General features: G+C 49.8%; 1 protein-coding gene across 3 annotated transcripts in view; it reads left to right on the top strand.

Annotated features, from left to right (window-relative positions):
• LOC119925582 (dynamin binding protein) overlaps positions 1-14,615 on the top strand; it is a 183,880-nt gene that overhangs the window by 159,015 nt on the left and 10,250 nt on the right. For all 3 annotated transcript variants that reach the window (XM_038743898.1, XM_038743899.1, XM_038743900.1), the window contains 7 exons: positions 1,786-1,933; positions 3,452-3,469; positions 4,121-4,320; positions 6,628-6,758; positions 6,969-7,073; positions 11,155-11,283; positions 12,514-12,846. In XM_038743898.1, coding sequence (XP_038599826.1) covers positions 1,786-1,933; positions 3,452-3,469; positions 4,121-4,320; positions 6,628-6,758; positions 6,969-7,073; positions 11,155-11,283; positions 12,514-12,846 — 1,064 coding nt within the window. The remainder of the gene's footprint in view (positions 1-1,785; positions 1,934-3,451; positions 3,470-4,120; positions 4,321-6,627; positions 6,759-6,968; positions 7,074-11,154; positions 11,284-12,513; positions 12,847-14,615) is intronic.

Below are 14,615 nucleotides of genomic sequence, written 5' to 3'. Positions count from 1 at the left end.
CACCTACAGGGGGGTCAAGCAGAGGAAAAGCAAGGCAGGCTCAGGCCAAGATTGGGGCGTATAGGCCTCCTCTCCTTCCGCCTTATGTTGGATCTCTGAGGGGTGGCATCCCCCCAAACCCACCCTGGTGAGCCCGAGCCCACGGAACCACCGAGCAAGAAAGAAAGAAGTGACAAGGTACCACCTAGCAGGTTCAAGGGCACAATGATTCAAAAAGGCATGGAAGTAGGTGCTGGAATTCCCTCCCCACCCTCTGGAGCTACAACATAATAATAATAATAATGATTGCATTTGTTAAGTGCTTATGCTTACTATGTGCAAAGCACTGTTCTAAGCGCTGGGGGGGATACAAGGCGATCAGGTTGTCCCACGTGGGGCTCACAGTCTGAATCCCCATTTTACAGTTGAAGGAATTGAGGCTCAGAGAAGTTAAGTGACTTACCCAAGGTCACACAGCAGACACGTGCCGGAGCCGGGATTAGAACCCGTGACCTCTGACTCCCACGCCCCGGCTCTTTCCACTGAGCCACGCTGCTTCTCACAGCCGTGAGAAGAGGCTAAGTGGGAAAGAGCGTGGGCCTGAGAGTCAGAAGGACCTGGGTTCTAATCCCGGTTCTGCCACATGATCCTGTGTGACCTTGGACAAGTCACTTCACTGCTCTGTGCTTCAGTTCCCTCATCTCTAAAATGGGGATTAAGACTGTGAGCCCCACGTGGGACAGGGACTGTGTCCAGCCTGATCAACTTGTATCTGCTCCGGCACTTAGAACAGTGCTAGGCACATAGTAAGTGCTTAATAAGTACTGTAATTATTATTATTATTATTATTATTATTATTATTATTATTATTATTACAAACCCCAACAGTGCTTCTTGGCCTCTTCCCCTGCTCCCTGTCCATCCTTCAGCCCTGAGGCCAGGCCCCAAGAAAGCACCTGTTGGGCTTTCTCATTGGATTTGGCCCAGGCCAGGCTGCATCTCACAATCCTGGTTCGTGCTGAGAGGATCGGAAAACCCAGGAATTCCCGACTAAATCTCTCTCTCTCTCTGTCTCTCCCACCCATAGAGAGAAGTTTGGGGCCTTTAGGGTCCCACTCCCTTCTCCCAGTGCTGAAGTTCCTAACTTTCCTCAGATAGCAGAGCTCCACACAGACTAGACTGTGAGCCCACTGTTGGGTAGGGACTGTCTCTATATGTTGCCAATTTGTACTTCCCAAGCGCTTAGTACAGTGCTCTGCACATAGTAAGCGCTCAATAAATACGATTGATGATGATGATGATGATGATGATTTGAATGATTCATAACACACTTTAGAGCTTTAGCTGGGGAGGTTGAACCGCCCATATAATACCAAATTGTAACTGAGGCATCTGCTAAATGGGTACTGCTTGCCGAGCACTGTACTAAGCGCTGGAACAGATACAAGATAGTCACATATGACACAGTTTGTGTTCCACATGGGGCTCAATCTAAGTGGCAGGGAGAACAAGTAGTAAACATTCAATAAATGCCATTGATTGATTGATTTCATCCCCATTTTACAAATGAAGAAATTGAAGCACAGATTAGTTAAGTGATTTGCCCAACGTCACACAGAAGGCAGGTGGCAGAGCCGGGGTTAGAACCCAGGTTCTCCGGCGCCCGGGCTCCTTCCCCTAGACCACTTTGGGACCTCGAGTGGGATGGGGGCATTGCATTGGGCTGGGGGAAAGGTTTGCCAGAGGGTTGGGGAGGAGAAAGTTGCTGCTCACTCACAGCTCTGGACGTCCCTGTTTCTCCCAAAGGGCCCGTGTTCCTGGAGCATCGAGATGAGCTTGAGGGGGTGTACAAAGTGTACTGCCAAAACCACGATGAGGCCATTGCCCTGCTGGAGGTCTATGAGAAGGATGAGAAGATCCAGAAGCCCTTGCTGGATTCCTTGGAAACCCTCAAGTAAGCACCCTGACCCCTTTCTCCTCCACTTCGACCCCCTATTTTTGGCCTTCAGAATATCCTTTCCTGACTCTCCTCCTCCACATTCGCACCTTTCCTCCTCCTCCCCAGAATGCAACCCCTGGAGCTGGTCTAGACTTCAGGACAATCCTCAGATTGGCCCTGCTTCTTGCTCTCCCTCCCCTCATGAGCTAGGAGTCTTCGGCATAGCCAGTACAGGTCACCATAGGTCAGGGCTGACTCAGCTAGAATTAAATTGTCCAGGAGTAATCAATCAGTTGTATTTATTGCACACTTACTACTACTAATAATGATGATGGCATTTATTAAGCACTTACTATGTGCATAGCACTGTTCTAAGCTCTGGCTGGGGGGTTACAAGGTGATCAGGTTGTCCCACGGGGGGTTCACAGTCTTAATCCCCATTTTATAGATGATGGAACTGAGAAGTTAAGTGACTTGCCCAAGGTCACACAGCAGACATGTGATGGTGCTGGGATTAGAGCCCATGACCTCTGCCTCCCAAGCCCTTGCTCTTTCCACTGAGCCATGCTGCTTCTCTGGACAGAGAAGCTGCTTGGGACAGAGCACTGTACTAAGCGCTTGGGAGGGTAGAGTATAACAATATAATAGATATATTCCCTGCCCACAATGAGCTTACGGTGTAGAGGTTGCCAGCAGAGAAGATATTGCATTAACTGGGGCCCAGGAAGGTTAGGGTCAGGGCTACAGTAAGAACTGTGGGGAAGGGGTGCCTATGAGAAACGTTATAGAAGGAGGAAGAGGGGGGATGTTCTTTGTAGAGGAGGAAGAGGGACTGGTGGTGGAGGGATGTGGGAGAGAATCTGTAGCAACAATATCAGTTCTTTAGTTGCCCTCCCATGACTCTGTCCGCCTAACTCTCCTGTAGACTTGCAGGCCTTATTCCCTACATGTCCATACTAGACCTTGAATGAGGACATCCAGAATCCCATAATCCTTCTCAACATTGGTATGGGCCAAGGAGGGAGTTGGCAGCAGGAGTCAGGAGTCCACCTTGGCATTTCTCAGTCAGTCATTCTCAATCAGTCAGTTCATTTTCTCCCTCCTCCTCCAGGCTGCCTTGTTATTTCTCCACGCTTGGCGTCACTCCCCGGGACTTGACACCTCTAGGAAAGATGGAGCCAGGGCCCAAAACTCCCCACCCTCAAGCACCAGGAGAATAACCACATAAGCCACAAAGGAGAACACAGGCCAAATAGAGTTTATCTGAGGAGGTCAATGGGATAGGTTCCCCTAAAATCTAACCAAGGACCTCCAGGTCTGCAATGGATCCCAGCCAACATGATGCATAGGTAGGGAGAGGTACTAAGAGTTTGGGGGCCAAGCCCAGCCTCCTTTTTCCCAAGGTAGGTACGCCAGAAGGAGTATCAATGTGTGCTTTTACCCAAGAAAATTTGTGATGGAGCAGTGTGATGTGAAAGGTCCCATTAACCTACTGCTGATTTTCTTTTTCCTTTCCTGATTGCTGCCTCACAGGAGCCTGTACAGCGAGTGGTAAGTGTCATCTTTTCTGGCTCTGCCCTTCCTGGTTTGGAGGGGGAGAGGGGTACAGAGGAGGGAAGGGAGAGAGGGAAGAGTCCATCTACCCACACTTCCATGCCTTTCTCTAGGCCAGCACAGCACAGCATCCTCTCCCCTTTGCCCCATGGCTTTTTTGTTGTCTGGCCTTCTCAGCACAGAGAAACTGGAAGGGGTTTTGTGGATCTTGTGAGAGACTAGTGCTTCAGGCTGAATCCTGAAGCCTATAGGGTCTGACTAGCATGAGAGTCACGGTTTGGGGTAGACACAGGACTAGGCTCTGTGTTTCCTGGAGAATAAAAGTGAGAGTCTGTGAAAAGAGTGGGGGAGGGGAGCACATTTGAGAATGAATTCTGAGATTAGGGATTCAGAGAACTATAGGGACAAGAAGAAATTCCAGAGCAGGGTCGTCACCGACACTAGATTGTGCGCTTCAGGCTGAAAATCCATGCGTAGGGGTTATCTTTGGGAGGCCCAGAGCATTCATTTTGGGGGCTTGGGGTGAACAGGGGTCCCGAGAAATGCTTGCGGGTAAGGAATTATGCTAGTGGCCACAGGGAGGGGGAAACTGGGATGGGCACAGGCTAGGCTCGTAACTGAAGCAAACTGTCTTCCTTCCCTCCTCAGGGGCTGCACAAATTACATTAACCTGGGCTCCTTCCTCATCAAACCGGTGCAGAGGGTTATGCGGTACCCTCTGCTCTTAATGGAGCTGCTCAACTCCACCCCCGAGTCCCATCCTGACAAAGTGCCTCTGACGGCTGCTGTCCTGGCCGTCAAGGAGATCAACGTTAACATCAACGAGTATAAACGGCGCAAGGACCTCGGTAAGACTGGCACGGTGCCCAGAAAAAAAGCCCTTCTTGGCATCTAAATGGCCTCTCCAAGGCAGGTTGGCAGTGCAGAAGATAGAGGGAGGGAAGTGCAGAAGATGGAGGGAAGATGACAGGCTCTGTGGGAAGACCAGTGTGGGAGGGAACATTCTCACCCCCAATTTCTAGTGGTGGAGGCAAGTCAAAGGAAGGAAAGGAAATCTACTCTGCGGGAGGGCTAACTTGGAAGAGTTCACAGGCATGTTTATCTTCCTCCCAGATTCAGATGATGCTAACGAGCCCAGACCCAGATTTTACCCTGTTGTTGAGATTCCTAACAGACTGGATGTTCTGCCACCACCTAGAACATAGTGTGATAATGAGAGAACTTCCTGATTTCCCCACCCTTTCATTATCTCTGCCATCATAGGCACCTCCGCTACCCTGCTCAGGTCCCACGCCCATCATAGCAGGCAATCTTCAGTGCCTCTGTTTCATCCCTTTCTCTCCCGGCCGCCCACGCAGTCCATTGGAAAACCCAGCCCCTCTCCTCAGTGGAGCTGGGGTCCTTCCATTCCTCCATCTGTCCAGGCCTTGGTTACCTCAAATCTGGGCAAGTCAGCCATTCAGTCGCATTCAGAGAGCACCCACTACATGAAGAGCACTGTACTAGGAGCTCTGGGCAATTCCGTGGCTGTAGATGACCCAGAGAATATGGGTGAGTGCTTTCGAGGGCCCAGCTTGCAAGAGGAGTAGAGTCATCTAGAGAAGTGGGGGTGTTGGCCTAAGGGATGGAACTACCGCGCCTTCTTTGAGCAGGTATTTCTGCCTTAAGACACCTTTTCCCCAATGCTGGCCTGGGGCACATTGGTGACAGGGGACTGAGCAATCAGTCCCAGGTCTTGCCCCAGCCCAGACTTGCCTCTTTCAGAGAGGCTAATGGAACCGCTTTCCCTCTGGTCTCTGTGCCTCCAGCCTTTACCGTCACTACATGATTCCATACTCCCACAGCTAGAGTCATTTCCCACCCAGCTCTTCCAGTTCCATAATTTTGCCTTGTCCTATCACCCTCAAAGTCAAATAAGAACTGTGGACTTGAGCCTCCCAATTTTCCAGGGGCCAACTCCACCCTCCACCTGCTCCCACATCCTCAGCCACATCCTTGGTCAATCATTTAAGCAATCTGGTATTTACTGAGCACTTGCTATGTGCAGAGCTCTCCAGAGGTAAAATGAGTTACCTCATTTTATAGATGAGGTAACTGAGGCCCAGAGAAGTTGGGTGACTCGCCCAGAGTCACAGTGCTGACAAGTAGCAAAGCTGGGATTGGAACCCATGACCTCTGACTCCCAAGCCCGGGCTCTTTCTACTGAGCCGCGCTGCTTGATGTGCATATAGCCTTAATTCTATTTGTTCTGATGATTTTGACACCTGTTTTGTTTTGTTGTCCGTCTCCCCCTTCTAGACTGTGAGCCCGTTGTTAGGGAGGGACCGTCTGTATATTTTGCCACTTGTGCTTCCCAAGCGCTTAGTACAGTGCTCTGCACACAGTAAGTGCTCAATAAATACGATTGAATGAATGAGTGAGTGCTTAGTCCAGTGCTGTGCATACAGTAAGCACTCAGTAAATACAATTGATTGATAAAATGCAACAGAATTAGTGGACAGGATCCCTGCCCATAATGAGCTTGCCTCTGGGGACTCCTCCCATTCTATTCCTGGTCCCTCCTCCTGAATCCTAGAGAGCCAAACGGCCCCTTTGGCCCACCCTCCCCAACTCCTCCCTTCCTTCTAGTTGGGGTGCAGGCCCCACCCTAACTTCCCCTGTTCCCCAACCAGCAAACATAATGGTTGACTCTGCTCATCTCTCTCCTTCTCTGAGTGGATCTATACCCAAATTATAGCAGCGTGACTCAGTGAAAAGAGCACAGACTTTGGACTCAGAGTTCATGGGTTCAAATCCCGACTCCGCCACTTGTCAGCTGGGTGACTTCGGGCAAGTCACTTCACTTCTCAGTGCCTCAGTTCCCTCATCTGTAAAATGGGGATGAAGACTGTGAGCCCCACGTGGGACAACCTGATCACCTTGTAACCTCCCCAGCGCTTAGAACAGTGCTTGCACATAGTAAGCGCTTAGTAAATGCCATTATTATTATTATTGTATGTTGGTCTGCTGCCCTGTATTAGCCTGTGAGATCCTCGAGGCCAGGGATATTGCTGTCTGACCTTCAACTCCTGTCCCAGGTTCCTAGCGTAGCACTGTCCACTCAGCGGGTGCTCGGTAAATTCCAGTGGGCCCACTGACCAAATCTTGCTCCCTAGTCCTCAAATACCGCAAGGGGGATGAGGACAGCCTGATGGAGAAAATTTCCAAGCTCAACATTCACTCCATCATCAAGAAATCCAATCGAGTAAGCAGTCACCTGAAGCACCTCACTGGCTTTGCTCCTCAGGTAAGGCCCCTGCCTTCATTGCAGCTTTGGGTCTGGCTCTGGGGACTGGGGTGGGCCGAGGGTGCAGCCCACCCGTAGGCCTGCACCAGTAGGCTTGCGCACACTCGATTGCCCCCCGGTTATGGATCTAGGGGGTCCCTTTACCTGGGGCTCGGTTGAAGACCCAGATACCCAAGTTCACTGCCCTCCAAAACTCTGTCTTTTGAGCAGATCCGAGATGAAGCATTTGAGGAAACAGAGAAGAATTTCCGGATGCAAGAAAGACTGATTAAATCCTTTATCCGAGACCTGTCTCTGTACCTCCAGCACATCCGGGTGAGTAAAGACAGCGACCATTGCCCCGAAGGGCAGAATTGGTTAACCGTACTGTTAGAAGGATTTTCGTTTGCGCTTTGCTTTTCTGGAACTCCCTTTCCCCCATGTAGAATGTCCATTGCATAGTCCTTCATTTTTTTGTGTGGGGGGGCGGGCAAGGATAGTGTGTGAGGGGGTGGCTTTTAACTAGTTATCTACAATTCCTCTTCGTTGCAGAACTCATTCTCTCCCTCCCTGTCCTGGACCCCAACATTATTCAATATAACCTTCTTTCCATGGACTAGCTGTTTCTCTGGACATTAATCCGCTCAAATCCAGTTCTCATACACATCATGAGGTCAAACACCATGGCGTATGCCCACCACGTTATTGCTTGATCTCTTACTGGCTAGCATCCCTTCTCCCATTGAATTTACTGATTGCTGGTAATGCCTTTTGGGTAGACTATAACCCTGGGAGGGGTGAAAGCTATTGGGTGACGCCAATTCCAGCACCATATCACAGAGTCCTTAGCACCCCAGGGAACTATTTTGAGTCAGACCAGTTCAGTCAGTCAGTCCATTGTATTTATTGAGCACTTGCAGGGTGCAGAGTACTGTATTATGTGCTTAGGAGAGGGCAGTATAACAATAAACAGAAACATTCCCTGCCCACAACGAGTCAAAGGCTAGGATTCTCTGAGGTCAGTTGTTATTGTTCATGCTGACTCCATCTTTACCCTTTGGTAATATGAAAGGGAAATGACATGGCTCATGCCTGGTCTCTGGAACTTAAGCTAAGGATGATGTGTGTGGGAGGTTGGGGGGTAGTTTAAATCATCCCTTCTTAGGAGGCCTTCCCAGACTGAGCCCCTTCCTTCCTCGTCCCCCTCTCCATCCCCCCCATCTTACCTCCTTCCCTCCCCCACAGCACCTGTATGTATGTTTGTACATATTTATTACTCTATGTATTTATTTTACTTGTACATATCTATTCTATTTATTTTATTTTGTTAGTATGTTCAGTTTTGTTCTCTGTCTCTCCCTTTTAGACTGTGAGCCCACTATTGGGTAGGGACTGTCTCTATATGTTGCCAACTTGTACTTCCCAAGCGCTTAGTACAGTGCTCTGCACACAGTAAGTGCTCAATAAATGCAATTGATGATGATGATGATGATCCCCCATGGCCAAAGAACTGAGCTTGTGCAAAAATTGCAGTTTTTAAGGCTAAAGGAAAGGCTAGGAACTCTGGGAAAGGAAAAGGAGAAAGATGGAAGGGAAGAGGGAACCCGGCGAATGGGGGAATCCCATAGAGATACAACCCTATGAGGGAGCGTCCGGCCTCCGAGGCACACCTGGTCCCCTTGAAAGTCCCCTTTCTATTATCCAAACATCCTCACCTAGGGACAGACTTATCAAGAGAGCCCTGCTTGGGTTCTACACAGATACCCGCAATCCCCTCCCGACACCCCGGTCATGTGTTCTTCACCCCCCGAGGCAGATCCCCACAAGTCTCTTCCCTAAGGACACTTCTGTGGAATGACCCCGCACACCTAGGTTGGTGAAGTCTCATCCAAGACCTTGCCCCCAACTGCTAATATCGAGCCACCTCCTAGATAAGAGTGGAGTCCGAAGGTGCTCAGATAATCGAGGAAAGGATTATCCAGATAACTTATATAGCCCCGTGATTGGCAGCAACATTCGTTTGGATCTGAGTTCTGGAAGTATTCATTTCCATGAGGGACAAAAGAGGAAATTAAGAAGTTCAGCCCGAAGCGAAGCTTTCAAGAAAAAGCCCCTCATCTAAAGGAAAAACTTGAGATTATATTCCTATAGTTTCTTCTTTTCTTTTTTCCAACCAGTGGCATTGATTGAGGGGTTACTATGGGCAGAGCCCTGTACTAGATAAAAGTAGAGTAGAGCTGGTAGACACAATCCCCGCCTTCAAGGAGCTTCCAGTTTAGTCAGTCAGTCATATTTATTGACCTTTATCTCCCCCAGTGCTTAGAACAGTGTGGTACATAGTAAGCGCTTAAATACCATTATTATTATTTATTGTTGAGCACTCACTGTGTGCAGAGCACTGTACTGAGTTCTTGAGAGTACAGTATAACTGTATCAGACACATCCCCTGCCCACAACAAGTTTATAATCTAGAGGGAAACTAGTCTAGTTTTGTGATTGAGTGAAGCATTGAGTTAGACCTGGATTATTCAAGACCCCCATCTAGGAAAAGTGGGATGAGAGAGACCTCCCCTTTTCCCAGGTATGAAAAGGCTCCAACCTTTACCTTTTCCCAGTTGCCACAGCTTGTTCAGCTAGTCCGGTCTGAAACAAAAGTTAAGGGCTGAGGATGCAAAGAAACAGTGTGGCCTAGTGGATAGAGCACGGGCCTGGGAGTGAGAAGGCCCTGGGTTCTAATGCCGACTCCGCCACGTGTCTGCTGTGTGACCTTGGGCAAGTCACTTCACTTCTGGGCCTCAGTTACCTCATCTGTTAAAAAAAAAAAATGGGGATGAAGAGTGTGAGCCCCACATGGGAGAGGGACTGTGTCCAAACTGATTAACTTGTGCTTTAAACAGTTCTTGGCACATAGTAAGCGCTTAACAAATGCCATTATTATTATTATTATTATTGTTATTCATTCATTGAATCACATTTATTGAGCATTTAGTGTGTGTAGCGCACTTTACTTCCCAGACTGAGCCCCCTCCTTCCTCTCCCCTCCCCATCCCCGCCGCCTTACCTCCTTCCTCTCCCCACAGCACCTGTATATATGTTTGTACGTATTTATTACTCTATTTATTTTATTTGTACATATTTATTCAATTTATTTTATTTTGTTAATATTCATTCATTCATTCAATCGTATTTATTGAGCACTTACTGTGTGCAGAGCACTGTACTAAGCGCTTGGGAAGTACAAGTTGGCAACATATAGTGACGGTCCCTACCCAACAGTGGGCTCACAGTCTAGAAGGGGGAGACAGAGAACAAAACAAAACATATTAACAGAATAAAATAAATAGAATAAATATGTACAAGTAAAATAAATTGAGTAATAAATAAGTACAAACATATATACATATATACAGGTGCTGTGGGGAAGGGAAGGAGGTAAGGCAGGGGGGAGGGAGAGGGAGAGGAAGGAGGGGGCTCAGTGTGGGAAGGCCTCCTGGAGGAGGTGAGCTCTCAGTAGGGCCTTGAAGGGAGGAAGAGAGCCAGCTTGGTGGATGTGGGAAGGGAGGGCATTCCAGGCCAGGGGGAGGACGTGGGCCAGGGGTCAATGGCAGGACAGGCGAGAACGAGGCCTAACGGTGAGGAGATTAGCGGCAGAGGAGCGGAGGGTGTGGGCTGGGCTGGAGAAGGACAGAAGGGAGGTGAGGTAGGAGGGAGCGGGGTGATGGACAGCCTTGAAGCCAAGGATGAGGAGTTTCTTGTTTTGTTTTCTGTCTCCCCCTTCTAGACTGTGAGCCCGCTGTTGGGTCGGGACCGTCTCTATATGTTGCCAATTTGTACTTCCCAAGCTCTTAGTACAGTGCTCTGCACACAGTAAACGCTCAATAAATACGATTGAATGAATGAATGAATGAACAAGTACCATAATTAATTAAGATCTTCCCTGGAAACCCACTTGCAGTCAGGCAGATGAGTGATAAAGGGGGGTTCCAGGAAATTCCCTTCATGGAGAAGCAGCGTGGCATAGTGGAAAGAGCACGGGCTTTGGAGTCAGAAGTCATGGGTTTGAATCCCGGCTCCACCACATGTCTGCTGTGTGACCTCGAGCAAGTCACTTATCTTCTCTGAGCCTCAGTTACCTCATCTGTAAAACGGGGATTAAGACTGTGAGCCCCCCCCATGGGACAAGCTGATCACCTTGTAACCTCCCCAGCACTTAGAACAGTGCTTTGCATATAGTAAGTGCTTAACAAATGCCATTATTACTATTATTATTCTTTCATTGAATCGTATTTATTGAGCACTTTGTGTGTGCAGCGCACTTTACAAAGCACTTGGGGGAGTACAATATAGCAATAAACAGACACATTTCCTGCCCACAAGGAACTTACAGTCTAGAGGGCTGCCTCTCTCCCGACTCCAGGAATCGGCCTGTGTGAAAGTGTTGGCTGCCATAAGCATGTGGGACCTGTGTGTGGAGAAGGGAAATGGGGACCTGGAGCAGTTTGAGAAAGTGCATCGCCTCATCAGTGACCAGCTCTTCACTGATTTTGTAAGTGACATTTCCTGAATACACCCCCTTCCTTCCTCCCCTCCAGCCAGGGGCTGACCCCTTCCCACTGGCTACACTCTATTTCCAGCCCCCAGACCCCAGGGAATCCCCTCAGGGGCCCGCATTGGGCTTCTGGCTGGGAAACAGCAATCTAATTGATTACCAGGTCCAGTTGGTCCCTTCTTGTTGGCCTCCTTTGTCTTGCCATTACAGACAAATGCAGTCTTGAAATAGAGTTTTGCGGGGGAGAGTCAAATCCCATTTCCGTGCCACCCCTAAGGCTCCCCCAGAAGCAACTGGGAATGTCCTGGGGGGAGCAGACCTGTCTGGGTCCCGGGGAGAGCAGGGTGGGACTTCTTGATAGGAATATAGGACTGTGGGGATGCTGAGGCTAGCGGAGGGGCGTAGGCCCCTGGGCAAGTGTGGAAAAGCTGCCCCCAGCTCAGGGACTAACGATGCCAGCCTTAAAGCCCACCTGTCCAGAAACGCCCTCTGTACTGATAGAAACTTCGCCCACGTAACAGTGAATAGACGTCACGCCGTCAGGACGTGACTTGCAGTGCAGCAGATTTATGGCACAACTTAAATCTCAGCCAAAGTCAGGTCCACAGGCAGGTTAGCTAAACCTCATTTGTAAGAGGGGCAGATGGGGGCTGCAGTCCTCTGTAGTGTAGTTTGGTTAGCAATCCATTTGACCAGCAAAACTCATGATGAGGTGGACTGGACAAGAGCAGGGCCACGGGGGTGAATAATACAATAATAACAACCGTGGTGTCTAAGCTCGTACTAGATGCCAAGCACTGTACCAAGGACTGGGGTAGATACGAGGTAATTAGGTTGGATATAGTCCCTATCCCCCACGAGGCCTGTAGTCGAAGTGGGAAGGAGGAAATTGAGGCCCAGAGAAGTGAAGTGACTTGCCCACAGTCACACAGCGGGCAAGTAGCAGAGCAGGGATTAGAACCCAGGTCCTCTGATGCCCAGCCCCGGGCCCTGGCCACCAGGCCATGCTGCCGCTCAGCTACAAACTGAGGATGGGGCGGTTTGCAGACCGTTACGTGAACCTGGAGTAGAGCTGTTGCGAAGAGACCTGGGAGGAAATCTCCCACTGGGGGAACGGGGGCAGGTGACGGAGTCGGGTGGGCTCCGCAGGGTTCCAGCTCCCTCGGAGGGGCGGAAAACTGGCTGCCCAGATGGTCCCCAAGGAACGGTTCTCCATCCCACCCCCAGAAAGAGAGGACGGAGCGCCTGGTCATCTCTCCCCTGAGCCAGCTGCTGAGCATGTTCACGGGGCCCCACAAGCTGGTGCAGAAGCGTTTCGACAAGCTGCTGGACTTTCACAACTGCACCGAGCGGGCCGAGAAGCTGAAGGACAAGCGGACCCTGGAGGAGCTGCAGTCGGCGCGGAACAACTACGAGGCCCTGAATGCCCAGCTGCTGGATGAGCTCCCCAAGTTCCGGCACTACGCCCGGGGCCTCTTCACCAGCTGCATCCGGGGCTACGCCGCGGCCCACTGCGACTTCGTGCGCCGCGCCCTGGAGGACCTGCGGCCCCTGCTCTCGGTGAGCGCCCGTCCTTCCCTCCTGGGGGGAGGCTGACCGAGCGCTGGGCGGGCAAGCGGAGAAGGAGAAGGAGGAGGGAGCCGGGTAAGACTCGAAAAGCAGCATGGCCTAGTGGTCGGAGAACCTGGGTTCAAATCCCGGCTCCGCTCATTGCCTTCTGTGTGCGATCTTGGGAAAGTCACTTCACTTCTCTGTGCCTCAGTTACCTCATCTGTAACTGAACCCATGTTACAGCTCATCTGTAACATTAGGAGGCCTTCCCAGACTGAGCCCCCTCCTCCCTCTCCCCCTCCTCCTCCTCCGCCTTACCTCCTTCCCCTCCCCACAGCACCTGTATATATGTATATATGTTTGTACGTATTTATTGCTCTATTTTATTTGTACATGTTTATTCTATTTATTTGATTTTGTTAATATGTTTTGTTTTGTTCTCTGTCTCCCCCTTCTAGACTGTGAGCCCACTGTTGGGTAGGGACCGTCTCTATATGTTGCCAACTTGTACTTCCCAAGCGCTTAGTACAGTGCTCTGCACACAGTCAGCGCTCAATAAATACGATTGATTGATTCCTAAGCGCTTAGTACAGTGCTCTGCACACAGTAAGCGCGCAGTAAATACGATTGAATGAATGAATGAATCTGTAAAATTCATTACCTGTTTTCTGTCCTATTAGGTACTAATTATGATATTTGTTAAGCGCTTACCGTGTGTCAGGCGCTGTACTAAGCACTGGGATAGATACAAGGTTATCGGGTTGTACACAGTCCCCATCCCACATTGAGCTCAGTCTTAATCCCCATTTTACAGATGAGGGAACTGAGGCACTGAGAAGTGTAGTGACCTGTTTAAGGTCACACAGCAGTCAAGTGGTGGAGCCGGTATTAGAATAACAATAATGATGATGATGGCATTTATTAAGTGCTTACTATGTGCAAAGCACTGTTCTAAGCGCTCGGGAGATTACAAGATGATCAGATTATCCCATGGGGGGCTCACAGTCTTAATCCCCATTTTACAGATGAGGTAACTGAGGCACAGAGAAGTTAAGTGACTTGCCCAAAGTCACACAGCTGACAGTTGGCAGAGCTGGAATTTTAACCCATGACCTCTGACTTCAAAGCCTGTGATCTTTCCACTGAGCCACGCTGCTTCCCATGACCTTCTGATTCCCAGGCCTGTGCTCTATCAGAGCTGCTCAGAGAAGCAGCGTGGCCTAGTGGAAAGAGCCCGGGCTTGAGAGCCGGAGGTCATGGGTTCGAATGCCGGCTCCACCACTTGTCAGCTGTGTGACTTTGGGTAAGTCACTTAACTTCTCGGTGCCTCAGTGACCTCATCTGTAAAATGGGGATGAAGACTGCGAGCCCCATGTGGGACAACCTGATTACCTTGTATCCACGCCAGCGCTTAGAACAGTGCTTGGCACATAGTAAGCGCTTAGAGAAGCAGCATGGCTCAGTGGAAAGAGCCCGGGCTTTGGAGTCAGAGGTCGTGGGCTCGAATCCCGGCTCCGCCACAAGTCTGCTGTGTGACCTTGGGCAAGTCACTTAATTTCTCTGAGCCTCAGTTACCTCATCTGTAAAAATGGGGATTAAGACTGTGAGCCCCACGTGGGACAACTTGATCCCATTGTATCCCCCCCGGCGCTTAGAACAGTGCTTTGCACGTAGTAAGCGCTTAACAAATGCCACCATTATTATTATTAAGAAATACCATAATCATTATTATTATCCGCTAGACCATGCTGCTTCTCTTTGAGCCCCGTGTGGGACCG

This window comes from Tachyglossus aculeatus, chromosome 3, assembly GCF_015852505.1.
Source record: "Tachyglossus aculeatus isolate mTacAcu1 chromosome 3, mTacAcu1.pri, whole genome shotgun sequence".
Taxonomy (NCBI): domain Eukaryota; kingdom Metazoa; phylum Chordata; class Mammalia; order Monotremata; family Tachyglossidae; genus Tachyglossus; species Tachyglossus aculeatus.
Note: the sequence above shows the minus strand (reverse complement) of the source record. Positions and strands in the feature narration are given on the sequence as shown.